At 44.5% G+C, this 27,869-nt stretch overlaps 1 protein-coding gene and 1 non-coding gene across 4 annotated transcripts; both read right to left on the bottom strand.

Moving 5' to 3' along the window:
• Positions 1 to 172: 172 nt before the first annotated feature.
• Shcbp1l (Shc SH2-domain binding protein 1-like) lies at positions 173 to 27,657 on the bottom strand. 3 transcript variants are annotated; one of them, NM_001033162.2, is made up of 10 exons: positions 27,171 to 27,548; positions 24,048 to 24,197; positions 19,368 to 19,582; positions 16,908 to 16,994; positions 16,621 to 16,839; positions 15,127 to 15,232; positions 6,806 to 6,959; positions 4,783 to 5,033; positions 3,734 to 3,856; positions 183 to 544 (listed from the first exon to the last, which is right to left on the bottom strand). In NM_001033162.2, exons 1-10 carry the CDS (start codon positions 27,531 to 27,533, stop codon positions 293 to 295), a joined length of 1,920 nt encoding a protein of 639 aa, NP_001028334.1. In that variant the 5' UTR covers positions 27,534 to 27,548; the 3' UTR covers positions 183 to 292. The 3 variants fall into 3 exon arrangements, 1 of the variants encoding a protein (NP_001028334.1); XR_003946574.1 differs by lacking the exon at positions 4,783 to 5,033 and having other exon boundaries at positions 173 to 544; positions 27,171 to 27,657; XR_387195.4 differs by lacking the exons at positions 183 to 544; positions 3,734 to 3,856; positions 4,783 to 5,033; positions 6,806 to 6,959 and adding an exon at positions 13,793 to 13,808 and having other exon boundaries at positions 13,905 to 15,232; positions 27,171 to 27,656.
• On the bottom strand, positions 12,539 to 12,678 carry Gm25588. The gene has a single exon (XR_003949241.1). It is a non-coding gene; the product is annotated as a small nucleolar RNA SNORA4 (small nucleolar RNA).
• Positions 27,658 to 27,869: the final 212 nt, after the last annotated feature.

Genomic DNA, 27,869 nt, shown 5'->3' with positions numbered 1-27,869 from the left:
CTGTGGCGCTGGTGCTGGAACCCAGGGCTTTGCTTTCACATGCCAGGCCAGTACTTCACCTTCTGAGCTACATCCCCAGCCCCTTAGCTATGCTTTCTAGAGTAAATTCTGTGGCATATGACTCACCTTTATAAAGCTAGAATCTTAGCCAACACATTAAAACCACTAATTGAAAGACAGCAAGCATTTAAACATTTTAATCTTTGAATTTAAAACAACCATTTCTGAGATACAAGAATCATTTATCACATTCCTGAACTATAAAACACGAACGAACACCTATCCAGACACTTTACCCGGTGACTATCCTAATATCCCCCTTTAAGTTGGCTTCTATCCTGTTGTTGTTCATTTCCACATTCAGAGTTTGCATGACTTTGGAGAGCATTTTGTCATCTTTCTTATCTCCTGAAGCAGCCCCTTTGTTGAGAGCTGCTTCTGCTACAATAAAGAACTGTTCCGATGGCTGAAGAATGCTCACTCCATAGCCATTGTTGTTGTAGATATGATTGTTCGTCATCTTCAGTTTGGGTGCTGGAAGAACCTGTTAAATTGTTTGAGAAAATAAGCTGTCCAGTGATTTGGTATAAAAACAACAAACTTAAGATGGCACTGAGACTGACTCTGGAGTCAACAGGGTTCTTTAAAGCTACAACAGTTAGCTTCACATTCATCAACCTTAGTACACATGTGAATGAAAAAGTATAGGGTTTTTTCATGTTTTATCCTAAACTGATATAAATCATTGTAGCTAGGGGATGCAGCCTGTTAACGTCTGTAACATGATCAAACATGAAAATTATTTCAGGCCGGGCAGTGGTGACGCATGCCTGTAATCCCAGCACTTGGGAGTCAGAGGCAGGCAGGCAGATTACTAAGTTCGAGGCCAGCCTGGTCTACAGAGCAAGTTCCAGGACAGCCAGGAAACCCTGTCTTAGAAAACAAAACAAAACAAAAAAATTCAGACAATATGGTAAAAAATACAATAGGCCAATAAAACAGCATGATTTGATAAAAGGACAGGCTGCCAATAAACTAGAATGCTCGTTACAAGTAACCACTTCTTTTAAGAACAGTGATTATAATGGAGTATTCACTCATTACAGAGAAATGTGTCTCAGGTAAAAGGTTAACATGAACATACTACACAGGGAACTTGGCAGGGATCTGGTTTAAACCATACTGTGGAATAAGGCTCAAGGATATGCAGGGGTTTGTTGTTGGATTTTGCTTGCTATTTACTTTCCATCCTCCTGCCTCTGCTTTCTTTCTTGGCTCTGCTCACGCTGGCCTTCAGGATGCTGCAGTTCCACTCATCCACCAGGCAGTGTCGGTGTTGTGCTGTTCTAAGGTGTCATGGTGATCAGTGGGTTTATGTTTTAGTGACAAGTAATTTCAGCATCACTTTGGAAACTGACGGGTACAAATTCTGAGGCTTTACTCCAGACCTACTGAATTGGTAGCTAGGTTGTACCTCTGCAAGAATGGTTAAAAGTGGTCCTGATGCCGGGCGTGGTGGCCCACGCCTTTAATCACAGCACTCAGGCAGAGGCAGGCGGATTTCTGAGTTTGAGGTCTACAAAGTGAGTTCCAGGACAGCCAGGGCTACACAGAGAAATCCTGTCTCCAAAAACAAAAACAAAAAAAAGTGGTCCTGATGAAGCTAACCCTTTTTGAATAACTGAGAAATACTTAAGAACAGAAATTAAAGATAAATTGGGTATTTCAAAACTGACCTTACAGTGCTCCCTTGTACATTTTCCCCATTACAACCAGATACCTGATTTTATTGAAAACTCTGTGGGGTCATTGGCAGCATGGGTGGTCTACTGGTGCTGACTGAATATCCTTATAATCTGAAAATCCAAAGTCTCACTATATAACAGCCTTGCCTGATCTGGATCTCACTGGGACCAGGCTGGCCCCCAACTACTAGAGACCCATCTGCCTTTGCCTCCAAAGTAATTGGCTTGAAGGTCTGTGCCACCACAGCATGCCAAGAGTAGCCTTAATTCCTTTCCTTCCTGCTTTTCTTTCCCTCCTATGCCCCTTCTTTCTCTCCTTCTCTCCCCTTCCTTCTTTCCAAGACAGTCTTAAGAAACTTCTGGCTAGCCTGTTATTTGTTATATTATTTGGGCAGGCCTGGAATTCACACCAGCTTCACACCAGCTCTCCTGCCTCAGCCTTTTGAGAGTTAGGGTTATAGGCACGTACACTACATTTTATCTCAAAAGTGTTTTTTTTTTAAAGATTTATTTATTTATTATATGTAAGTACACTGTAGCTGTCCTCAGATACTCCAGAAGAGGGCATCAGATTGCATTAAAGATGGTTGTGAGCCACCATGTGGTTGCTGGGATTTGAACTCTGGACCTTTGGAAGAGCAGTCGTGTGCTCTTACCCACTGAGCCATCTCACCAGCCCTCAAAAGTGTTTTAACATATTCTCTTAATTTGCTGCTTTGTGTTGGGGCAGCTGACATAGAATCTCATATATAATCTAGATTGGCCTCACTGTGTAGCTAAAGATCTTGAACTCCTGACTTTGGCTCCTAAATGCTAGGAATACAGACCTGCCTACAGTATCTATTTGCTTTACTGACCTAAAAATATTACACATCTAGTCAATGAAATGTCTGTTACATGAGAGCAGAGCCCGCCTATTTTCTCCTTCAGATTGACTTTATGCTAGGCCTGGTGGCCTGTGACCCCAGTTACTCAGAAGGCTAATGCAGGAGGACTATAATTTGAGGCCGGACTAGGCTATTGAATCCCAGGCCAGCCAGGGCAACTGTGCCTCAGAAGATAGTGGGGACATTGTCAGTGGGAGGGCTGGGCTGACCTGTTTACTCTCCACCTTGGAGGGGTGGAGTCTGCAGAGATAGACCTGTTCCCCATCAACTACCATGTACTGTGTTTTATTATAGGTAGGAATCCTTCTCAAATAGAAATAGTACTTGAATAAGGCTATTACTATTTTAATATTTGTATAGTATTAATTTATTTTTTATTTTTTTGGTTTTTCCAGACAGGGTTTCTCTGTGTAGCCCTGGCTGTCCTGGAACTCTGTAGACCAGGCTGGCCTCGAACTCAGAGCTCCGCCTGCCTCTGCCTCCCAAGTGCTGGGATTAAAGGCAAGCACCACCACTGCCTGGTGTATAGTATTAATTTTCAACTGGACAGAAATACCAGGTGTCCAGGCACATCTATGAGGGATTATTTAGCCTCTGGCTATGCTGGTGAGAGATTATACTGATTAGGTTAATTGAGGTGGGAATACCCATCCTAAAAGGGGGCACCATTCCCTGGAACTAGGTCCTATAAAAGGAGCCATCCAGCTGAACGGTAAGTATTCAATTCCTCCTCTTATGATGGTGGGCAATGTGAGCAGCTGCCTCAGGCTCCTGTTGCTTTGACCCTGCTATGATGGACTATATCCTTGAACTGTGAGCTAAATAAGCCCTTTTTCTCAGGTTGCTTTTCTCATAGTATTTTATTACAGCAACAGGAAAAGAGACTAAGACCTGCCCTACCTAAAACTTTTAGAACATTTCTCCAATAGAAACGAAGACAAGCCATTCATGGTACACACCTTTAACCCCAGCACTTGGGAAGGAGAGGCAGGTAGATCTTAGTGGGTTTGAGGCCAAGTTTGGTCTACATAGAGTTCCAGGCCAGTCGGAGTACATAGTGAGATCCTGTCTCAAAACGAACAAAAAGTGCTCAGACAGTACCTTCATGTTAACACCACCTAAGGTGCTCTTTGAGCTGTCACTGGTTCTGAGGTTATTACAGTGATGAATCTCATTCCCTTCCAAAATGGCTATGCTCCCAGGATACAGTTCAACACCAGCACCCTGAAATTCAAAACAGACAACATAAGTTACAAAAAGTTTCCACCGCTTGGGAGCAGGGAGTTGTAAGTATATGCCACCATGCCTGTCATATCTCCCATTTTTAAAAAAGGCAATCATACATGTTTGTGTATGTGTGTCCAGACACGTGTTTATGCTAACACAGGTGCTTACAGAATACAGAAGGCGGCATCAGGTCACTTGGAGTGCAGTTACACACGGTTATAAATTGCCTGAAGTTGGTTCTGCAGAGACTAAACTCAGCTCCTCTGTGAGACCAGTGCACACTCTTACTCACGAGACATCTCTAGCCCTTTGTCCCCCTCTTTCTAAGCTGAGTCATTCGAGTTTGTGGAAAGCTAAGAAACAGTCTTCTGGAGACTGGGGAAAAGCATTGTAAGCGTGGAAACCTGAATCCAAACCTTAAGAACTGATGGCAAAGCCAAGCATGAAAGCCTGGCGCTTCCATGGCGATATGGGAGGCAGAGGTAACAGAAACTCTAGACTAGTGGTTCTCTAATGCAGCAATCCTTTAACACAGTTCCTCAGGTGGTGATGATCGACAACCATACAATTATTTATTTTGTTGCTACTTCTTTTTTTGTTTGTTTTTTGTTTTTTGGTTTTTTGGTTTTTTGGTTTTTGTTTTTTTTGTTTTTTCGAGACAGGGTTTCTCTGTGCAGCCCTGGCTGTTGTGGAACTCACTTTGTAGACTAGGCTGGCTTCTAACTCAGAGATTTAATGCCTCTGTCCCCAAATGCCAGAACTAAAGGTAGGAGCCATCCAGCCCAGCCTAAAATTGTTCTGTGCTGGGATTAAAGGCATGCACCACCACCACCACCTGGCTGGTACCTTTTGTTTTTAAGTCAGGATGACTCCAAATTGTTACTTACAGTTATATAAAGCTACACTGTTATAGAAGGAAGTACCTGGGCACCAGTTATCTCACTGTTTGTGATCGTCAGTGAAGCCCCTGTGAGAACGCACACTCCTGTCCCTTCACACTTTAGCAAGCAGTTTTCAAGAGTCAGGTGACCAGACTCTACCACCACAATGCCATCAACTGTCCCTTGTTGTATCAAAGAAAGCTGCATTAATTTCACATTATCAGCTTTGGATACCACAAAACTGTCATGCGAAGGTTCAGAAGTAATCATAATTTCTTCTCTCTTTCCAACTCCTGATGCATAGAGAAAAACAAATTAGTAGTCTAAAATTTCCAAGTTCTTTAGTAACTCAAGAATGTATTTGTTTATTTTCATCAATACATATATATATAAATATTCACGATTAACTAATTGGCTATTTACATATAATGCAATCATGCATACTCCCATACGCATGGAGGTGTGAAGTTGTGCTCGCGTGTGGAGGCCAGAGGTAGAGATGAGGTACCTTCCTCCACTACTTTCTATGCCGTTTTTAGAGAAGGCCTCGTGTTATATGTGGAGTTCACTGTTTCAGCTAGACTAACTGGTCAGTAAGTCCCAGGACTGTCACCACTTGCCTAGCTCTGGGTTACAGACGTGCCCACTGCCACACTTAGTCATATGGTACAGGGGACCTCGCGATCCTCATGTTGCACAGTGAACCCTCTATCCTCTGAGCCATCTCCTCACCCACGCCTATAAAATTATCTTTGGAGATTAAGTTGATGACTTGATGTTGGAACCTATGTTTATAATCAACCTAACTATACTTGCAGTATTTATTCCTTTTTTTAAAAAAGGATTTATTTATTGTTATCTCATTACAGATGGTTGTGAGCCACCATGTGGTTGCTGGGATTTGAACTCAGGACCTTCAGAAGAACAGCCAATGCTCTTAACCACTGAGCCATCTCTCCAGCCCCAGCATTTATTCAACATACTCATTCCATTAGTTATTACCAATAATAATAATAAATAAAAAATAACAATTACAGTTACAAAATCTTACTCTTAACCCAGGCTGTTCTAAAACTCACTATGTAGCTCAGGCTGGCTTTAAAGTCATGGCTCAGCCTCCTAGTGCTGGGATTACTGGCATGAGGCACCATACCCACCCAGCTTCTAAATCGCATATATTGTCATATAATCAATGGTTGTGTATAAATGTCTAAGACAAAAAATGCACTACATCTTAACTTGCTTTCCGATCTATCATCAGTTGCCAGAGCAATGACTCTGGGTAAAGGTAAAGGCATGCTCGGCCACGCTTGATGGTCTCTGCCCTATCCCTAGGGCTCACTGTGGCACGTGAGCGCAAACTCCCTAGAGCTGTCTTCTGACCTCTGCATTCACGCACGCGCGCACGCACGCGCACACACACACACACACACACACACACACACACACACACGCGCGCGCGTGCGCGGCAGAGAATCTTAGAATAATCAAACCAATAATTTGCTCTAACTAAAGCAACTGTCCAAAATTTAACATCAAGAAGGCTACATCTGTTTTAAAGTATTTATACAATCATTATTACCCAGATTGTTTGATAAGATACTGTTATAGTAAAGATTTGCTTGAATTTTCAAAACTCATAGATAGAATGTAAGTTCACTATTCTTTTTCACCCCTACTGGACAATAGGAGTACTACATAAAAGTATAAAAAATATGATGAGTAGTGTTTGGGGCTATAGCACAGCAGTGGAGTGCTTGCCTAAGCAGGTGCTTTTGTTCAATCCCAAGCACCACAAAAAGAAAAAAGAAAAAGAAATGATGACGAACCATTGGGCACAGTGTAGCTCTACCCCTCACCAAGCCTGGTCAGGGGAGGTCAGAAGCTTGAGACCAGCATGAGCACCAGGGTCTTTAGTGGGAAAGGCACGCAGGGACTTTAAGATAGATAAGCTGTTCTTGCTTCTGATTGCTCAACTAAGTATGAACAATGTGCTTCCAAGCACACAGTTTGGCTCATCTGTGTTGCTGTAAGAAAAATTGCAAAGGACTGCCCGCCCGCTCACCCTTTATAGTGATGTCATCAGTCAACAAAGCGAGGTTTGAAGCTTGATATTCTCCCGGGAAAATGACTACTATATCTCCACTATAGCAGCTGTCCAAAGCCAGGTTCAGGTCATTATGCTGCTGCAGAAGTGTGTCAGAAGACAAGTTCTTTACCTGAAAAGAAAAGAAAGCCGTGCACCTTAGCAGCGTGCTGCCTGAGCACACTTCCTGGACTTGCCATTCTCTCCGGGAGACTTACTAAAGAGGATGCATTCATCTGCTGACCATTAGCCCTCTGTCAAGTGCTGGGTATGGATTATAGGCCAGAAGCCGTTTTGAATATTACGTATTACCTTAAGTAGTGAAATTAAATGAACAGCTCAAGGTTGTGGGAGGAGTGCCGGGTCAAGCCTTAAATATGAGGCAAATGACACTGTACTTTTTCTTGCTGTCACCACTACCTTCTCTTCCCCTCCTCCCTATAGTGCCCTCCTCCCTGTTCTTCATCTTCATCATCAGCGTCTTCCTCTTCTCCTTCCCCTTCTTCTTCTTTCTCCTTAAATCAAAGTTCCCCTAAGTAGTACAAGGTGATCCTGGAACTTGAAACCCTGCCTCATGTGTGCCACGATGCCCAGTTACACTTTGGTTTTTTAACATTTATTTTAGTTGATTGAGTGGTGTGGTGTGGTGTGGTGTGGATGTACACATGTGTGAAGGACAACTTATAGCCATTGTTTCTTTCTGTCTACCATGTGTGTTCTGGGGAGAAAACTCAGGTTTTCAGTCCCCTCACCTACTGAACCATTGTTGGTCCTGACTTTCTTTCTTTAGCTCAGAATTATGGAAATTCACACAATTTCATCTACTGAAGATTCTAAAGTTATAAACAAAAAATACCAAAGATTTGCATTAGGGATAGGGAGGAAACTTCATTATTTATCATAAAGCAATGATATTTATTTATCAATTTATTTATTTATTTATTTATTGAGCTAGTATCTCACTGTGCAGTCCTAGCTGACCTGAAACTTGCTAGGCAGACTGGACTGGCCTTGAACTCATGGAGAACCTCCTGCCTTTGTTCCCTGTGCTGGGATTAAAGGTATACACCACCCTTGGTACACAGTCAAAGAGTGGTGTCCTGTGAGGAGAATTCTGAATGCTTATGAGAAAACTCCAAGAAAACAAGACAAGGCCAGGTGGTGCACGCCTTTAATTCCAGCACTTGAGCAGCAGAGGCAGGCAGATTTCTGAGTTCAAGGCCAGCCTGGTCTACAGAGTGTGTTTACTGACAGAGCCTAGCATGGCTGTCCTCTGAGAGGCTTTACCAGCAGCTGCCTGAGACAGATGCAGACACGGCCAACCACTGGACTGAAGACCCCTATGGAAGAGTTAGGACTGAAGGAGCTGAAGGGGATGGCAACGCCATAGGAAGACCAACAGTGTCAACTGACCCGGACCCCTGGGAGCTCCCAGAGACTGAGCCACCAACCAAAGAGCATGCATGGGTAATGACGGTTTTAAAATAAAAATTTGCTTCTGTCTCTAAGATAAGCAAACCATATGAGAAACAAAAAATTCGCATGCCCATTTTGGTAGCCTCATCTGTACCCCAGGATGCAGCTTTTTATTGTTTAACATGGGTTCTGTGGATAGAAACTCAGGTCCCAGTATTTTATTGACTAAGCCGTATCTTCAGCCCTTCTACAGGACTCTGCAGAAAAGCAAGAAGTTATCTTCACCAACCAATGAACCAAGCAAGGAAGCAAACAAACCTACTGAAAATACATTTCTAATCTCAAAACTTACTACGAAGTCACACTGACCAAACAGTGTGGTATTGGGATAAAGAAGACATCATTAGTGGGATACAAACAACAGGCTAGAGGAAGTGTTCCTGTTGTTAACAGTCAATGGAATGTCAAGACAATTCAGGGCAGAAAGGTCTCTTTAACAAATGACGTTAGGACCCCACATTACATACAAAATGAACTCAACATGGATTAGTGACTTCCCTTAAGAGCTTTGGGCTGGGAAATGGCTCGGCCAGTAAAATGCTTGCACATGTGAAAACCCGAGTGCAGTTCCCCAGCCACCATGTTAAACAATGCCAACTGCAGTGGTGTGCAGATATGTTACGTATCTGTAACATATGGCATTATGTTGAAACTATTATTATGAAACTATCTCTTCCTTCCTTAGAGACTGGTCACTTAAGACCAGAATCCCACTGTGTCCTCAGCTTATCTTTAACCTGTCTTTAAAAAGAATACTGTAACAACCAAACTTACTTGTCTTGGATTTCAACTTTTATAACCTACACTAATGCAAAGCTGTAATCTTAAATTATGTACTCTTCCATGCCCCCATCTGAGACTAATGCATGTGTGTATATATGTGTTGTGGTCATTACTTGCTAAAAACAGCAAATATAGGCTGACAGCAATCTTATAAAATAAATATCCCCCACAAATATGGAAAACAACTTACGGATATCGCCTGATTGTGTTTGTTTTCTGGACCAGCTGGGTCAGCTGGACTCAGTGGCTTCTGCCTGTAAATCCTGTTAAAGACCTCTGCAGCAACTCCCACTTCATGAAGACAGTCAGAAATGTAAGAGAGCAGGCAGGTGAGCATAGATTCAGACTCATATAACAGACACACAGAAAAAAAATGGAAGACACAGGGAGACAGAAGTAGAGAACTCAAATCTGGTTTCACTTTAGGTTAGTTTACACCATGGGGAAGTGCTTTCTAATGTATTTTCCTAAATGCAACACTGACACATTATTGGCAACACTGAGGTTAGCACTAATGTGTTCAAATCAAAGCAGTAACCCCCACACTGCAGTGACAAGAAGGTCCTGGAGCTCGCTGGTTAGAAAATGAGCACAGCACTGACACATAACCCATATGAAGGACTTGAAACCATGTGTCTTAGTTAGGGTTTTACTGCTGTGAACAGACACCATGATCGAGGCAACTCTTAAGGATACATATGTTTATATGTTTAGAGGCTTATATGAACACATAGGCTTATATGTTCAGAGGTTCAGTCCATTATCATCAAAGTGGGAACATGGTAGCATCCAGGCAGGCATAGTGCAGGAGGAGCAAAGAGTTCTACATCTTCATCTGAAGGCTGCTAGCAGAAGACTGGCTTCTAGGGAGCTAGGATTAGGGTCTTAAAGCCCATACCCTCCGTGACATACCTACTCCAACAAGGCCACACCTTCTAATAGTGCCACTTCCTGGATCAAGCATATACAACCCATCACACCATGCTAAATGAAAGACACCTGGAAGCAGACTCAAAAGCTATCCCTAAGAGATGGCAGAAGCAGTGGGCACTGGGTTTTCTGACTGCAGCATCCATGTCCTTTGTAAAGTGACCAATGTAATTACAGTGGCATGCAGAGCTGCTCCTGTGATCCAACCATAATATCTTGTCAAGCTCAAAGGCAATCAATCTATAACCAAAAGTCTCAGTCAAGTGAAGTGGAAAGTTCTGGTTTCTTTGGAAAGTCAGTTATGTCAAATGATGTTTTGCTAAAGCAAACACGTGAAGGGATGTTTCCCTGAAGCAGACATAGGTCAAAGGACACATGATATTAAGAATGAATATAAATATAACCCAACAGACAGTGGGCAACACTGGATGGTATTGGTGTGCCCTACCATTCCTTGCTAGTCATCGTTTGTAATGACTTCACGGAAAGAAACACACCAAAAAAACTTCTAGTGGTGGTCTGGCAACTTCTTGCCACTTCTGTGGACTTGGGCTGATTGGCAGAGTGAAGTAGAAGTTTCTGGATATGTCAGCTGATATAGACTTGTGTAGAGTTCTGTTAAGACAGACTCACATGGTGTTTTGTCTGACCCACAGGAGAGTATGTGATGTTTGAAGAGAGTGTAAATACGACTCAATGGACAGTGTTGCCTGGCTTGTATAGCTAGGTTTGCAATGTTTCATTAGTCTTGAGTCTTTGTCTTTGCTGATCTTCATTCCTTGAGGATGAGGCATGGCAGAGAACTTCTCCTGGTATCTCTGCTGGTCCTAGTGGCTCCTGCTGACTTGTACCCATTCTGTGGAGGCCTGGCTGTTTTTGCTGGGTGGTACCACCACTGCTGACTTGTGTTTGGTATCCTAACAACACTGCTAACTGGACTGCTGAGATCCTGACAATTGGGGATTGAAATCTCCCCAAGGAACTCCTTCTACACAGCACACAGCAGCGCCTGGGCTTCTTCTGGGTCGGCTGCTGCTGCTGCTGCTGCTGATGATGATGATGTTTGGGAGTGGATTGAGCTGCAGCTGCTGATTCACGGGAACTGAACTGCTGATGTCCTGACAATGCAGACTGGATTTGCTCCGAAGAACTATGTCCACACAGGCCCACTCCCCCTGTATCCTAATAACCTTTTTTCCCATTACCTCTCATAGGAGGTGGGCTAGAAGGGAGGGTAAGCCACGTAAGTGAAAACTCTAAGCATTCAGTCAGGTGCCAGTTGGGTGAGTGTCTCTTCACTGCTGCCTTCCTTCTATCTTGCCCCTCCACAGATCAAGAACAATTACTTACAAAATGAAAACAGGATTGCTTTGGATAAAGATCAAGTTTCTGTTGCTAAAGGAAAATGGAGAAAATAAAACCAGAACAGATTTGTTTTGTGTTGAGAGAGGGCTTCACCCTGTGATCTATCCTGGTCTGGAACTCTGTATGTAGACCAGGGTGGCCTTAAACTTGTGTAATCCCCTTGCCTCTGCCTCCGGAGTGTTGAGGCCACAGGCATGTGCCATTGTGTCCACATCAGAGGAGATTTAAAGACAAAAATTAGAAGTACAAATCAAAAATATAAGGAGAGAAAAAGCAAGATCTATAATTTTTACAAAGATGTTTCCTAGGTGCTGATATAATAATTCATATAAAAGAGAAATTTACATCTTTCTGTTCTCAGAATAGCCACAGCTCCTGGTCCAAAGAAGCTCTGAAGCAGGCAGCAGCTGCCACCCACGGATAACAGAGTGGACTGCGTGTTTCCAATCCATGCATCTACCAGTCTCCAAGCTAAGAGAATGCAGCCTCTCGCCAGCTTCCTAAGGAACAGGTTTCCACAGCCCTCACCATGGATGACCCAAAGAAGCTGTGTACATGCACAAAGTCACAACACGAATGTGCTAACCCTGGTGGGTGATCACAATTCATCAGCATTGACAAGACTGGAGAAATGTCTACACATGACACCACAGGTCACTTTACTGTGCACAGTTTTGTACCCGAGAAGGCCACTTCCAAGTTGTTCAAAGTATAAAAAAGGAAGCCCTCATCTGAGGCCCCACAGAACATACAGCATCTCTCCCTGACTGCTTATCGTGGTCAATACCACCACTCATTTATCTGCAGACTGGCAAGGTTGTTGAGAGCCAGACTGACCCAAGGATTTCTCAGAGGCCTGCAGGGATCTGAAGAAAGGACAAAGGATGAGACTGAGCAAGACCAGTTGGGGCTGGGGCTGGGGCTGGGGCCTCAAAGGAACCAAGGTTCCTGCTCTTCCTCCTGAGGAGATGGGAGTGTCAGTCCCAAGGCCTCTGTGCTCAGTCCACAAAGCTCCTGAGGCCCCTGTGTTTCCTTTGTGTGACATTGCTTGATTAACCTCCTTCTGACTTTATCCTATTGTGACAGTTTCTGTTGACTTTGCCCCATTTCTACCTTGGAAAGAGTATATAAGATGCTATACTCTTTTTTTTTTTCCCCAATGTAGGCCACAATATAGTAATGAACCATACTAAGTGGTATATCCCACTGCAGAGTGTGGTCTTACTCATTCTACCAAATAGCCTGCATTGGTTAAGGTAATTTAATAAAACCTTCCCCACAAATATAGCTTCTGGTAGATGTTTTCTTTTTAATAAGCTTACTTGGAATAAGGCATAGTTTGTGCAAGACCTCCAGGTCCCAAACTTATCTGTCTCCTTACCTTCTGATCCTCTGGTCCCCTCTCTCAAGATCTGTCACTGAAGAACAACCATCTGGTCCAGCTTACAAGATAATTGATTTAATAAGTTTTGGAGCTAGTAACCTATGTGTGACCAGAGGTACTGGCTTGGGAAGAACTGGTGGTCACACGTTGCCCATGTGAAAAATGCCAATGCCAATGGCTTTGCCACAGCTTTCCAACATTTTTGTTACCAGCATAGGCAAAACCTAGAATTTTCTTCCCTGAGGAAAAGGACTCAGCTGCACATTGCTAAGGAGTGAAAGGGGGTGGAAGCCAACAAGCAGAGGGTGAAATGGATGAGTTGGAAGGAATACATCTTTGATAACGTAGTACACTCAATTGCCAGAAAAATGAAACAAAACAAAACAAATCCAACTACTTTGTTACAAATATTAGAAAGAGGAGCTGTCTGGGCTCAGGTGGTGAAAGCTCTTGTTGCCATGGCAACCTGAGTTCAACACTCAAGACCCACATGGTAGAAGGAGAGAACTGACTCTCACAAGATGTCCTCTGACCTCCACGCATGCACTGTTAACACACATGTCCCCTCTTCCACAAAGAAAATAAATAAAATGTAGCAAAGCAGAAAGAACAGATTCACTTCAAACAGGAGGAGCCTTCAGCTCACCTTGGTCTCTCACACTCTTCTTAGGAGTTGCGTTCCAGCCAGGGTGGACTTCTCTGACTTTCTCCTCTTACCTTATTTTCCTGTCATACACTAGGCTTATCGATTCAACAAAAACTGTTGCTTGGTATCTACAATGTGCCAGGATCATGCCTAGTGACTGGATGAGTGACAAACGCATTTACAGTGAAATAGAATTCAAAAGATGGCCACACACAGCAGGCAGAAGCCTCCATGCTGTAATTCCAGCATTCTGGAGGCTGAAGCAGAGCTAGCCTGGGCTGCAAGACTCTGCCTTAAAAATAACAAAACCAGGGGCTAGAGAGATGGCTCAGTGGTCCTGAGTTCAAATGTCAGCAACCATGTGATCTGATGCCCTCTTCTGGTGTGTCTGAAGACAGCTACAATAAATAAATAAATAAATAAATAAATAAATAAATAAATAAATAAATAAACAAAACCAAAAAGACAGGCACAGAAAGGACCATTACACTTACGAGAAAGGTGTGGGTACAGTCATTTGGCAATGTAATGCACTCTCCAAGGTGGAGAAGGTTCACCTTGGCACACCCCCTTCAACAGGGTCACAGGAAGAGGCCCAGGATACCCTCGAATTCACCATCCTCCTCTCCACTCCCTCGGGTACTGGATTGCAGGCAGCACCACAACCTTCAGCCCAGAAGGACTTTTCCTGTGGCAATGTTCCTGAAATCAAAGTCTCCTTACAAGGAAGACACAAGTCTGCAGGTCACTGGGGGCAATGCTCCAGTGCGTGTGAAGGTGATGGCGACTATTCACATAACTCCTGAAAATAATAATTAGCAACTAAATACAGGCTGGAACAAGAGCAAGCCAGTGTATATGATCTTGAACTTAATTGCAGATCAGAGCTGGCATACCTAAGAGTAACAGGCAGTAGTAGGTTTGTGCTTAGAACAAATATCAGGCCTGTATATGTGTTTTGGATCGTTAAACATATACAAGTATATAACTATATAACACAAGTTATAACAAGAGACTGATAAATAGGGATCAGATACTGCAAGAAAAAGGCAAACCCTGAGCACTGGGAGGTCAGCGGGAGGGCAAAGGCACCGAGAGACAATGAAAACCAGGCTAGAGCTGAGGCCAGGGGAGGCAGAAGAGTTCACAGAGAAATGCTGGGCAGCATCAACCTGGGTAGAGATATTTTCATTTGGTCTCAGAACAACTTATATTTGTTCAGAGGCTGGCTAAACATATTCACCCAGGGTCCATTCAGTTGATACAGAACCCAGGTTTCGGTTGGGTTAGTTTTCCCAGCCAGCATTGTCAAAATCCTTTGACCTGTGGCTCACCCACATGTTCCCTTTATATAATCCTGTTACAGTATTCATTAGTCTATGCTGTAGCTGTGGCTGCCTCTTTACTTGGCTGGATCTCTATCTTGAAATCTATGAAATGTATGGAGAGCCAATGCTGCATGTCTGTCCCCCCTGGGTACAGCCTCTCTTGTGGGTACATCGCTCGCTCACTGGCAAAGCCACAGTGCTGTGAAGAGCTGTCAGTGCTTACCTAGTATCTGTAAGACAACACCCAGTCGGGATAAGGAAGAAAGCAGGCATTATCCCAAGTCAGACAAGAATGCTCCATGGGAGCTCTCCCTCGGTGCCAGTGCCGGGTGGGCAGTGCACAGTGAGTGGATGGACGCTCAGACGCTCAGGGGACAGTGAGTCTTACCATGTCGGTGGTCATCACTTTGGCTACGATGTGGGTTATAGTCTTCCCAAAGTCTCTCTTCCCTTTTCTACGTCTCAGAATCCTCGGAAAGAAAGGTCCATGAACTCTATAGTAAAAATAAAAAATGTGTGCATAAATTAACATAGAAAAAACTCAACCTATTTTCACTTTGTAAGCAACCATGGTTTATTAACCATAAGCATGCTAAGAGCATTAGGCAACTTGAGAGCATCTAACAAGAGCTTTCTATCTAGTTATTTATTTAAGTTGCTTTTGTTTTGATCAGGGTATCACCATGTAGACCTGGCTGCCTGGAACTCTACTTGTAGACTAGCCTTGCCCACAGCTCACAGAGGTCCTCTTGCTTCTGCCTCCTAAGTGCTGAAATTAAAGGTGTTCACTATCGCACATGGCCAACATGATCTTTTAGATAACATGTTTAAACCCTTACATTCTAAAATCTTTTCATTTTTAACGGACTGTTCTTTAAGATGGAGAGATCTGCATGTAGCCCACTCTAACCTTTGCTTTGGCCCCTCTGACTTTCCATCACAGTAGGAAAGGTCCTGATTTTATTTCATAATCCACTCTTGCAGACTTATACAAAGCAGAGGTGGGTTGTATCTTGTGATCTGGAGAAGTAAAAAGTTTTGGGATATATTTAAATTTTCAAAGGTTTATTTTGTCTTTTTGTGTAGATGTATGTCTGTAGGAGAGGGGCCAGAAACAGAAGTGGGGGGTCACTTCCCTTCACCCTTCCTGAGCGGTAGTTATAGAAGGTTCTGAGCCACCTGCCATGGTATTGGGAACTAATCCCAGCTCTTACAATTCAGCAACTGCTCTCCACTGCTCAGCTGTCTCCTCGGCCCCCATGGTTTTAGAAACCATTAGTGAACAGGTTGGTTTACTTCTAAGGATGTGACTTATAAAACCACAGCCTGCTTCCCCCTGGACAGAATGATCTCTGTAACTTTGGCCTTCACCACCTCTACTACACTGGTCCTCTCTCTTTTGACATTTTTTCCCTGTGTCCTGATTCCAGGAGGGGAGAGCTTCAGGGTGAGTACTGACTCTATCATTCCTGTCAGCCCAGAGAGAGGCCTCCTTTCCTGCAGACAACGCATTTACCAGTCACCTCCTCAGACTCAGTCTTTGCGGTTCACTGAATCTCTTTACTGCTTGATGATAAGAGAAATAGCTAATATTACAATAATTTTCCAATGTACTTAATTTATTAACAAGGCATCGTTATGACTACCCCGATTGCTACTCTCGTTGTTGTTGTCATTGTTGTTTTGGAAACAGCCTCTATGTAGCCTAGACTTGCCTAGCTCCCGATCCTCCTGGTGATCATAGGCCAGGGTTATAGACGTGCGCCGTCTCACCCACCTCCCTAAACTATTTTAATCAAGCTTGTCTATGGGCCGGAAGCTACCACCAGAGAGTCCCCCTGCTCTGCTCCTCTGCGACTCTCTCGATAGAATCATCCCTTACCTTAGCCGCAAGTCTTCCCACATCTTCAGCAGCCCGCAGAGCATCACTATCTCATAGTACTTCTTCCAGCACTCGACGGCCTCGGCCGCAGACGGGTCTTCCTTGATGTTGCTCTGGTACTCGATGAGCTCAACTCGCTTGTTTTTGTACTTCTCGAGCGTTTTCTTGAAGCGCTGCGCGATGGGGCCGGGGATTGTCCCGTCCTGGATGTCGCACCACCTGGAAAGGAACAGTGAGCTTTACACGCCCCCCTCCCCCGCAGCTCGGCCGCTCTCCACTCTACTTACAGATTAATTCTTTCTTCAATAAGGGCAGTATAATTCTCACAATTTTCTTCATCATCCCAGTCTCTCCAAAGAAAATCATAAAAAAACCTACAATAAACCAAATTAGAATGACTGTGACTAACAACACCTAGACCATGCTCGAAGCTTCTAGAAAATTTCATGTCCAAACTTAATGGTTCTTAATTTTAAAAAGTTACATTTATTTCCTTAAAGCAGTCTCTCTTATTCGCCACCATGTGCACCCATAACACAGAGAACAGCTTGTGGGAGTCGGGACCTTCCTTCCGCAATAAGAGTCCTAGGCTTTGAATTCAGGTTTGATGGGGCTCGCTGCCAGACTTAGCTCCAAGCACCTTTACCCCAAGCCACCTCCATGACTGCTGATTTCATCTCCCCACACCTTAATTTTGGTCAGGGTAGGAGTTGAACTTAGGGCCTCACCCACACCAGACAAGCACTCTATCCTTGAGCTATGCTCCCAGTCCAAACCTTCATTTTCTTAAAGAAACTATTTTGAAATAGTCTATGAATGAACCAATGAGAGATCACACTTCAAATATTAAATGGCCTAGACTATATTTTAGGTTACTAAAGGTAAGAAAATAGCTGGTTGGTGGTGGCACATGCCTTTAGTCCCAGCACGGGAGGCAGAGGCAGGAGAACCTTTGAGTTTGAGGCTAGCCTGGTCTACGAAGCAAATTCTAGGACAGCCAGGAATATACAGAAAATCTCTCTCTCAAAACATCAAAACCAACCAACCAACCAAGACAGAGAGAGAGGGGGTGGGGGAAGGCAGAGGCAGGGGGAAATCTCTGAGTTTGAGGACAGCATAGTTGACACTAGTTCAGGACAGCTAGATGCTACATTGAGAAACCCTGTCTCTAAAAACCAACAAGCAGCCAGCAAACAAACAAAACAAAAAAGAAAGAAGGAAGGAAGGAAGGAAGGAAGGAAGGAAGGAAGGAAGGAAGGAAGGAAGGGAGGGAGGGAGGGAGGGAGGGAGAGAGGGAAGAAAGAAAGAAAGAAAGAAAGAAAGAAAGAGAGAAAGAGAGAAAGAGAGAAAGAAAGGGAGAAGAAAATTGTTTCTGAAGTAAGATTATAAAATTCAGGTTTTAAAATGTCATAAATTTGAGCTATCTCTGTTAGGCCGGGCAGTGGTGGCTCATGCCTTTAATCCCAGCACTTGGGAGGCAGAGGCAGGCAGATTTCTGAGTTCGAAGCCTGGTCTACAGAGTGAGTTCCAGGACAGCCAGGGCTACACAGAGAAACCCTGTCTCAAAACAAAACAGAACAAAACAAAACAAAAAAAAGGAAAGAAATAATTTTTAAGATTTAATAAAATTGTATGGGAAAGTAACATTAGAAAAACATAAACATAACATAAATACTGTTTTGTTCACAGATAGCTCTGCTCAAATGTCAGCTTGTAACAACCAATCACACTGTGTACAGTGACATCTAGTGTTTGTAATGTCCTCATTGCTAAAGAAACAAAATCAAACATATTTCAGATGCTCTCTTGGTTACTTAACTATCAACTTGACACAGCCTAAAGTCTCTTGAGGAAGGAATATCAGGATTGATTGCCCAGATCAGACAGGCCTGTGGGCAGTTTGTGGGGAATCTGCTCAATTGTTAACTGCTGTGAGGGCCTAGCTCACTGTGGGCTACATAAGAAAGCTAGTTACTCGGAGCCTTCAGGAGCCCACAAGCAGCGCTCCTCCACAGTGTCTGTCTGCAGGTTTCTGTCCAGTCTTCACTTCCATGACAAGATGTGTCAGTCAAATAAACCCTTCCTCCTCTAAGCCGCTTCTGCTTTCAGTGTTTCATCAGCACAATAGACAGGACACTAAGACAGTCGGCCAAACACACACACAAGTGGGTAGGTAAACTGTCTGGACTGTGTTTCCTTTTTGAGACAGGGTGTCATTAGATGAGGCTGGCCTTCAGCCTCCTACACAGCTGATGAACCTTAAGACTTCGGATCCTCCTGCCTCTACCTCTCCAATGTTCAGACCACCCATGTTTATCACTGTACCCAGCTTCTAGAATTCGGGGTTTTGTTTATTAGTTTTAATTTTTAGATTTACTTATTTGAGACAGGGTCTCACTATGTAGCCCTGGGGGGCCTGGAACTTACTATATAGACCAAACCGGTCTCAAACTTCTAGAATCCCACCTGTCTTTGCCTCCTGTTAGGATTAAAGGAATTCACCACCACATCTGGCTTTATAAAGTACAAAATAAAAACAGGGCAAAGCTTTTCTAATATCTAATACTTGTGCAATTTGTGACCAACAGAGTTACACATATATTGTGTTAATTAAGAACGGGTAAATTGAACCCATCAGTCTCAAGTCAATCAATAAATATAAAGTGTTTCTTTGAGCACAGCTCAGGCATGACATGAGCAGCTGGATAAGGTAATTGTAAGTCTCAGGAGTAAGAAAGCTTCGTTACCTTACAACTTCCAGGGCCAGAGCAATGTCTCGGACATCGGCGTCCTGCCCGTCCACGGGATACACCTCCAGGAGAGGCGCGCTGTATTCCAGCTCGCCCAGAACCTCGTCCACCAAGTCCCGAGGGATATTTGCAATGTTAGAAGAAAAGGGCTCAGCCACAGAAACTGTCACTTTGAAACAAGACGACAAGTTCTGGCGGGGTTTACACGTTACCTAGGGAAAATGTCATACAGTAGGTAACTGCAAATTCACCAAAGCCACCAGGGTCTAGTCACAGTGCTGATTCTTCTAAATTCTTATGACTTTTCTTGCAACCAACATACTGAATAATTCTGGATAGACATTAAATACCAACAGGTTTTCAAGCACCTCCTTTTTAATATATATTTATCTGTTTATTATTATTTTTGTTTTTGAGTTTTTCTGGACAGGGTTTTTCTGTGTAGCCATGGCTGTTCTGGAACTCAACCCTGTAGAGCAGGCTGGCCTTGTACTTAGAATTCCATCTGCCTCTGTGTCCAGAGTGCTGGGACTAAAGGCACATATCACAAGTGCCTGGCTTCAAGCATCTCCTTAAACGCATTAGCTTTAAAGTTTCATAAAGAGAATGTGTTGTGCTGGGTAGTGTTATGCCAATTTGACATGGGCTAAATTCATTTGAGAGGAGGGAGCCTCAACTGAGAAAAGGCTTCCGTAAGATCAGGCTGTAGGCAAGCCCATGGGGCATTTTCTCAATTAGGATCCAAGGGGGAGGGCCTAGTTTGTTGTGGGTGGGTCCATTCCTGGGCTGATGGTTCTGGGTTCTATAAGAAAGCAGGCTGAGTACATGATGGTGAGCAAGCCAGTAAGCAGCACCGCTCCATGGCCTCTACATCAGCTCCTGCCTCCAGATGCCTGGCCTGACTTCCTCCAATGGTGGACTATGATGTAGAAATGCAAACCAAATCAACTCTCCCTTCCCCAGTTGCCTTTGGTCAAGGTACATTTATAGAAATATTGTTCTCATTATATCACTTGTAAATGAAAGACCATCCCAAAAGGACATTAAAAAGTCCTTGGGCTGAATAGATTTAGCTTCATAACTTTGTGGAATTAGATCTCTCCTTCCAACTTTACTTGAGTCTCCAAGATGAAACAGGTTGTTTAGGCTTGTTCACAACTGCCGTTCCCTGCTGAGCCAGCTTGCCAGTCACTCAACTTCACTTTATGAAATTTTAAATTTCATAAAAGTTACTGTGGGGGGGGGAGGGTATGGGGGACTTTTGAGATAGCATTGGAAATGTAATTGAGGAAAATACGTAATTAAAAAAATATTAAAAAAAAAGTTACTGTGAACACCCGTATTAGGTAGCTTCTTCTTGTTGCTGGGATAAAATAACATGAGCAAGACAACTTATAGAGGGAGGCGTTCATCTGAACATGCAGTTTTAGGTTGTATAAGAGGCACGGCAGTGGGCTGCCAGAAGAGGAAGCTGACGAATCACATGTCCAACCACACGCAGGAAGCTGGCAGATCTGGAACTCGGACGAGGCTCTAAACTCTTAAAGTCTGTCTCCAGGTATGTACTTCTTCCAGCAAGACTCCACCTTCTGGACGGTCCATAACCTCTCCAAGTGAGGTCCAAGTGTTCACACACACGAGCCCATAGAGGACAGTCTCCTTCAAAGCACTACCACCTTGAAAAAAGCCTTTTTGTACTTTGAATGACGAGCATGGGTGTGTGCAGGTGCCCACGGGAGGTGGGGTGTTGGATCCCTCCAAAAGCTGGAGTTAGAGTCTACCTGACATGGGTTGCTGGGTTGCTGGGAAACAAACCTGAGTTCTCTGGAAGAAATACAAGTGCTGTGTTTCCAAATTCTGTTCTTCAATGTCTGACTGGGGTGGGTAAAATAATGGCCTCCACAGATGCTTGGGCCCTAACCTTTGGAACCTGTGACTATGTTGCCATCCCAGCAAAATGGGCCTTGCAGCTAGATCACCCTGGAGGACAGACATGAAAGGTTGTTCTGGACGACCCAGCCAGGGCCATGCCTGTCCCATCTGTCCCTTAGGAGAGGGAACAACCCTTCCGGCCTGGAGAGCCAGCTCCACGGTGATGCGATGACAGCTTGAGCTCGAGGATGGGGAGAAGTGCCACAGTGGAGAACGCAGGGAGCTACTGAAGGCTGCAAAAGGCACGGAAACAGATCTCCATCCCTGTTTCTAGAAAAATCTGCCACACTGTGTGCACCTCGCTACCGGCTCTGTTAGGCACACAGCACATCTCTGATCTATATAGAGTTAGAGGCTCTGTAACCTAGCACTCTTAATACACCAAACTTATGGTCATTTGCTGTGGCAGAAACACAAAAAATAATGAGGATTGGGGTGTAACTCAGTAGTAGGGAGCTTGCCTAAAGTGCATGAAGCTCTGGAGTTAAGGGCTAGTTCATCTCTCTTTGTCAGTCTTTCCATCTCTCTCTCTCTCTCTCTCTCTCTCTCTCTCTCTCTCTCTCTCTCTCTCTCTCACACACACACACACACACACACACACAGATACACGCAGACACATACCATAGGTTTCTAGGGAGGATGCCAGATTTGGGTCCATAGGAATAAATTCTTATGACTTTAGAACGGAATGCACCACACAGTACTGCTGAGACTTGGCTTCAGTAAGACTCAAGAAGCAGAGAAAGCCGGGCAGTGGTGGCACACACCTTTAATCTCAGCACTTGGGAGGCAGAGACAGGTGGATTTCTGAGTTCAAGGCCAGCCAGGTCTACAAAGTGAGTTCCAGGACAGTCAGGGCTACACAGAGAAACCCTGTCTCGAAAAAACAAAAAACAAACAAACAAAAAAGAAGCAGAGCAAGACAGCAAGCAGGTCTGAATTCACTTTTTCACACAGCATATATATTTTAATTTTTTCAAGTAGTTTGTGATGTGATAAATTTCAAGGTGCTACATCCACTCTAGTAGTGACTCACTTGGCAGGCCTAAAAGCCTGGAAGCAGTCCCGAAACAAAGAGTTTCATGGAAATTTAGCCTCCTGGAACCTTGGCATTCCCATAGCTAGAATGTGTCCCTGAGATATTGTGGAGGGTCTTGCATGCTTTCTTACAGTATTTTACTGGATAAGAGTTAGAAGTCTCAGGGCAAGTTAGCAAAGTATACTTAGAATCTTCATTACAGCCAGGTATAGCAGACTACATGGTATATTAGAAGAAAGTTGGTGAATTCTTCTGACAAATGGAAATTCCCTACAGATACTTAAAAAAATAGCCAAGTTACTCTCATATGCAAGTATTTACCAAGGCCTAGGAGAAAGGGGGGTTGTGTTGTTGCATTATTCATGAGAAGGTCTGCTAGAGCAGAACCCCCTGGTGCTAGCTTTCACAAGGCTCAAAGGAGTAGCATAAATTGTGACTAGGGTGTGAAATCCTTACCTGTCATTAGCTGACTCTAGGCAGGGCTGTTTTATCTTTACTGTAAACATTACCTGGTTCCTGTCAGTACTTTGAAGGCATTCCTCTGTTTTGTGTCTGATACTTCAATATACCTTGCCTGCTGTGACACCTACTCCTTTGTTTTCTCTATTAGATAAGACTGGTGTTCACTTGGTTACATCCAGATGCAGCACTCCCTGTGTGCTTGTCTGTCACCCTTTTCTCGCCAACTCCATGCCTACCTGTAATGGGAACCCTGACATTTTTTCCGCGGATTGAGGGAGGCCGACTGGGACCGGTCCGTGGCATCAAGGTTTTTCTTGTGACCAAAGCAACACACTTGAAACATCTCTAGGACATGGCGACGGCTCAGTGGCTGAGGGCTTACCACTGAGCTTAACTCTCTGACTTTGAGCCCCAGAACGCACACAATGGAAGGAGAGAAGCGAGAGGCAACTCCTGAAAGTTGTCTCTGAACCTCACATATGTGCTGTGGTATATAAACACGGGACTAGGCACTCACATACAAAGGTTCTCTTAAAATGTAAAAGAAAAAGATTTGAAAACAATCTCCTGGAGGAGATTGTAACGAGTGTAATATTGGCATTAATTTCTATACAAGGATAATTATCTCTAAGGGACTCAAACATATGGCACCAGTGTGCCACGCTCTCCAGCCTGTGGACTAGTGCACCTGACACTTAGGTAATGGCTTGTAGGACAGTCACACCGAAAAGGTCACATTTGACAACAGTTTCCACATCAGGTTTTATTCCCTCATCTCAATGATTATATATAAAATCCAGATAAATATGACGACCTAGTAGACCATTTGTAAAAGCCCAACTTACTAGTTTTCCAAGAAATACATTTTTGTGGGGTTTGTTTGTTTGTTTGTTTGTTTGGGGCATGTTTTCTCTGTGTCATCTGGTCACCCTGGAATTCTCTATGTAGGCCAGGCTGCCTGTCGCACTAGTGCTGGGAGTGCATGCCTGGCAGGAAAGGCATTTTTGTTATTTTTACAGTATTTAGGTGACTGAAGCTGGCTGATGACTACTATTCAGTGCCACCGGATCCTAGTTGACCATCAATTGTCCCCATAAACCTATGCCAGTGCTCATCTTTGTCCACTCCCACACTCGCCAGTTTGATATCTGCCTGAGTACTACAGTTCCAGATGAACAGAATCACAGCTCAGCCATAACAGGAGCTGCTAGCTTCATTCAATGGACAACGCGAGGAAAACATACCTCGACCAGGATCCCAACAAAAGGGATGGACGCCTCTTCATATTTCTCAAAGAAGAGCTCCGGGTTACTCTTCCAGACTCCGAGCCATCTGTCCTTCGCTTTCAGCTTCTCCAACAGGTATCTACTCATAGCTTCCTCTGCATCTTCTGCCTAATGAGAGACAAGACACAGCTGTGCAGATGACCACGAAAGGCAGGGAGCCAGGAGAGGCAGGGAGCCTGGAGGGGCAGGGGGCCTGGAGAGGCAGGGAGCCTGGAGGGCCAGGGGGCCTGGAGGGGCAGGGAGCCTGGAGGGGCAGGGAGCCTGGAGGGGCAGCTCTGAGGGTGAGGAGCTGCAGAGCTAGTGTGAGATCCAAGTTCAATTCCCAGAACCCCCATAAAGGTGGATGGAGACAAACATGTGACTCCTACCAGCTTTCCCAACCTCCACAGTATGCCGCGACACCCCTCCCCCCTCTCTTAAACACACACACACACACAAGCACAGATAATTTTTTAATTGGATAAATCTTTTAAATAAATACATAGACGCTTATAACAATTTTTTACCTGAAAATATAACCAATATTGCCTTAAACAGCGAAAAAAATCTAAAAAACATCATATATTTTAAACTAAAACTATACTTAACAGTATAGTTAACAGTAACTCATAAGTGTGAAAAAAAATAAGGAGATCTTTTCACTCATGCCACATCTCCAGGTAGCTTATTAATCCACCGGGCAGAAGGAGTGTGATCTTGGAAATCACAACAGCAGTTTTAACACACATAGGAATGTTTGATGAACTTTAAAAAAAATGGCATTGACTCCTTAAAACGTTCGGACTCAGGCCTTCCATCCCAGCACGGAGGAGGTCCACTCAGAACTGGGGTCTGAGACCAGAATCCAATACAAAGTGAATTCAAGGACAGCCTGGACTGCATGAGGCTGGCTCAAAAACCAGCCAAACAAAACATTCAACACATAAAAAGTTAAACTGCATTCTATTTTATAAAACAAGAAGTGTATTAAACACTCAGTAAATATCTGCCCACTTGACTTTTAAATTTAAAGTCAGACACACATAAAGGGTAAGTAATCTAAACTGTTATGAAATTCACTAGACTATACTCAATGATGGAATAATCAATACAAATATTTCCACAGATTTTTAGCAGGCATGGCCTCCAATCCTCAATATCTGACTAAAAACAGGCCATTTACACAGTCTGAGTTTTATAGAGGATGTTTTTTAAATTAAAAATGTTTCCTGTCTCTAAGATAAGCAAAACTTATGAGAAACACAAGAAAGACATGATCATCATGGTGGGGACATCTGTGGCTCCACCTCTCCAGGGACAGAGGCAGGAGGCCATCACTAGCTAAAGGCTAGGCTGGACTACTTAATGAGCTTCAGGCAGCCAGGGCTTCATAGTGAGAGACTTTCAAAAATCAAAAGGGGAAAAGAGAAGGAGGAGAAGGAAGAGGAGGAAGAAGAAGAGGAAGAAGAGGAGGAGGAAGAGGAGGAGGAGGAGACAGAAAATGCAAAAGCAACAATTTAAAATCAGCCCTACCCTGGCGAGAGTGAGCACTGCTGACCTCATGCCCTGTTTCCGTTCAGTCATTTTTCTCTGTGTCTATTCACCCACCCACCTATCATGCCCACCTCCAAGCTTCTTGCTTTTTAACCTAAGTAGCACGAATGTACAACTGCATAGTTTTCCACTGTGTGAAGCCATGAAGTTCTTTGTGGGTTATTTTTGTTTGACACAGGATGTTGCTGGGTAGCCCACACTAGCCTCAAACTCAGGGCGATCCTCCTGCCTGAACTTCCTAAGTGCTGGGATTGCAGGGGTGTACCATGATGCCTGCCTCATTGTAGTTCTCTATGGCTCTATCCTTTCTTCCTTTCTCCAGGAGTGCAGGAACTGCGTTTGGTACTGGGACTCAAATACTTCAAGCACTCTGCCACTTGATCTAGAATTCCAGCTATTTCTTTACTATTGAAACAAAAATCTCACTATTGAGACTGACCTAGGTTAACCTTAAACTCACAATTCTCGGGCTCCAGCATCCTCCCAAGTACTGGGATGGGCAGGTGGATTATTGTGAGTTCTGGCCCAACCTGGTCTACAAAAGACAAACAAGGCATGAGTCACCATGCTCAGCCAATTTTTATACCCATCGCTGCAACGAATATACTTGTACACAAATTCTTTTGCTATACTTTAAATAAAATGCAGTATTAAAATGTATGCTATTTGTTCTGTTTGGTGGGGTTTTTTTGTTGTTGTTGTTGTTTGTTTTTTGTTTTTTTTGAGACAGGGTTTCTCTGTGTAGCCTTGGCTGTCCTGGAACTCTCTGTAGACCAGGCTGGCCTTGAACTCAGAGATCTGCCTGCCTCTGCCTCTCGAGTGCTGGGATTAAAGGCGTGTGCCACCCTGTTTGGTGTTATCAGGCTCTTTCCATGCAAAACACCTGTCTACATCGTGACTTGCTGACTGGGAACCATTCTGGGGACATCTTACGCCTGTTTTTATGTGCATCCGTGTATTCACACCACCCTTGCACCTGATGCCTGGGAAGGCTCAGGAGAGGATCTGGGATCCCTTGAAACAGGAGTGTCGGATGGATGGGAGTCACCTTGTGGGTTCTGGGACAGGAAAATTGACCCCTCTACTAGAACAGCAAATGTTCTTAACCAAGGAGCTGTCTCTCTAGCTGCCATTTTCACAATTCCAACGTAATATTAGCTTTATGTTTGGGCCTAATATGAAGATGTATTAAAAACTAGGGTGTGTTAACAACGAGACGTGTGGACACTAGGGTGTGTGGACACCGAGCTCTGTGTATTTGAGTGGACAGTAAGATGTATGCCCAGACTGTGACGAGCGCTTCACGGCCTCATCTTTTAGGAGGTGTCATTTTAGCTGACAATTTTGTATAACGGGTTAGTCAAGTCCTCTAGGGCAGGAGCTGAGGGTCTGGGCAACGACTAAGGTGGCCAAGGTGGCATTCTGTACCCCTTGACTCCAAAAGACTGATTTTTTCCCCCAAAAGACTGTTTTGAAGGGACAGATTTGCTTTCCCTGCTGTGGGAAAGACCCAAACCTCCCGGAGCTGGCCCCTCTGCAGCTTCGCACCTTCGAGCCCTGTAGCACCTGGTCGCAGTACAGAGCCACCTTCTCGCTGCGCCACATGCCCCTCATGGGGGATGCGTAGATCGGTGGCAGGGGCTGCGCTTCCTCCTGGTCCTCAGGCACCGCGGGCACGGGCTCCTCGTCACATGTTTCGGCTTGGGTGACCGGTGGGAGCTGGAGCCGTCGCCGTGCCGCCTTGCCCTTCACGGGGCGCGGGGAGGCCACTACCGAGCGCACGGGGGACATGAAGCCCCTGGTGGGCGCGGCCACCGAGTCCCGGAGGGTGGCTAAGACAGTCTGCTCCGCTGGCGAGCTGTCACTCCCGACCGAGGCCTTGGGCTCTGAGGTCGTGGCATCCGACTCCATGTTCGCGCCGCAGCCGTTGGCCGCCTTCCCCTCGTGGGACCACGCAGCCTGTGCGCGCTCCGCGGGCGAGCACATGCGTGGGCGGGAAATGAAGGCAGGTGCGGGGGCGGTGGGAGCACGCTGCGCAGAGGCGGGGATAGGGGCGGGGTCCTGCCTCTGACCCCGCCCATTGATCCTTGGAATCGCCTAATGGCAGAACCTAGGAGCTCGTTGGTCCCCACCCATCCACCCTTAAGTCCTGAAACATTTCAGGGCCAGGCAAGCTACGAAGTCCCTAGGTAGCCAAGGATGACCTTGAATTTCTGATTCTCCTGCCTCTCCCTCTCAAGTGCTGGG

The sequence above is a fragment of the Mus musculus genome, chromosome 1, assembly GCF_000001635.26.
Source record: "Mus musculus strain C57BL/6J chromosome 1, GRCm38.p6 C57BL/6J".
NCBI classification, from domain to species: domain Eukaryota; kingdom Metazoa; phylum Chordata; class Mammalia; order Rodentia; family Muridae; genus Mus; species Mus musculus.
Note: the sequence above shows the minus strand (reverse complement) of the source record. Positions and strands in the feature narration are given on the sequence as shown.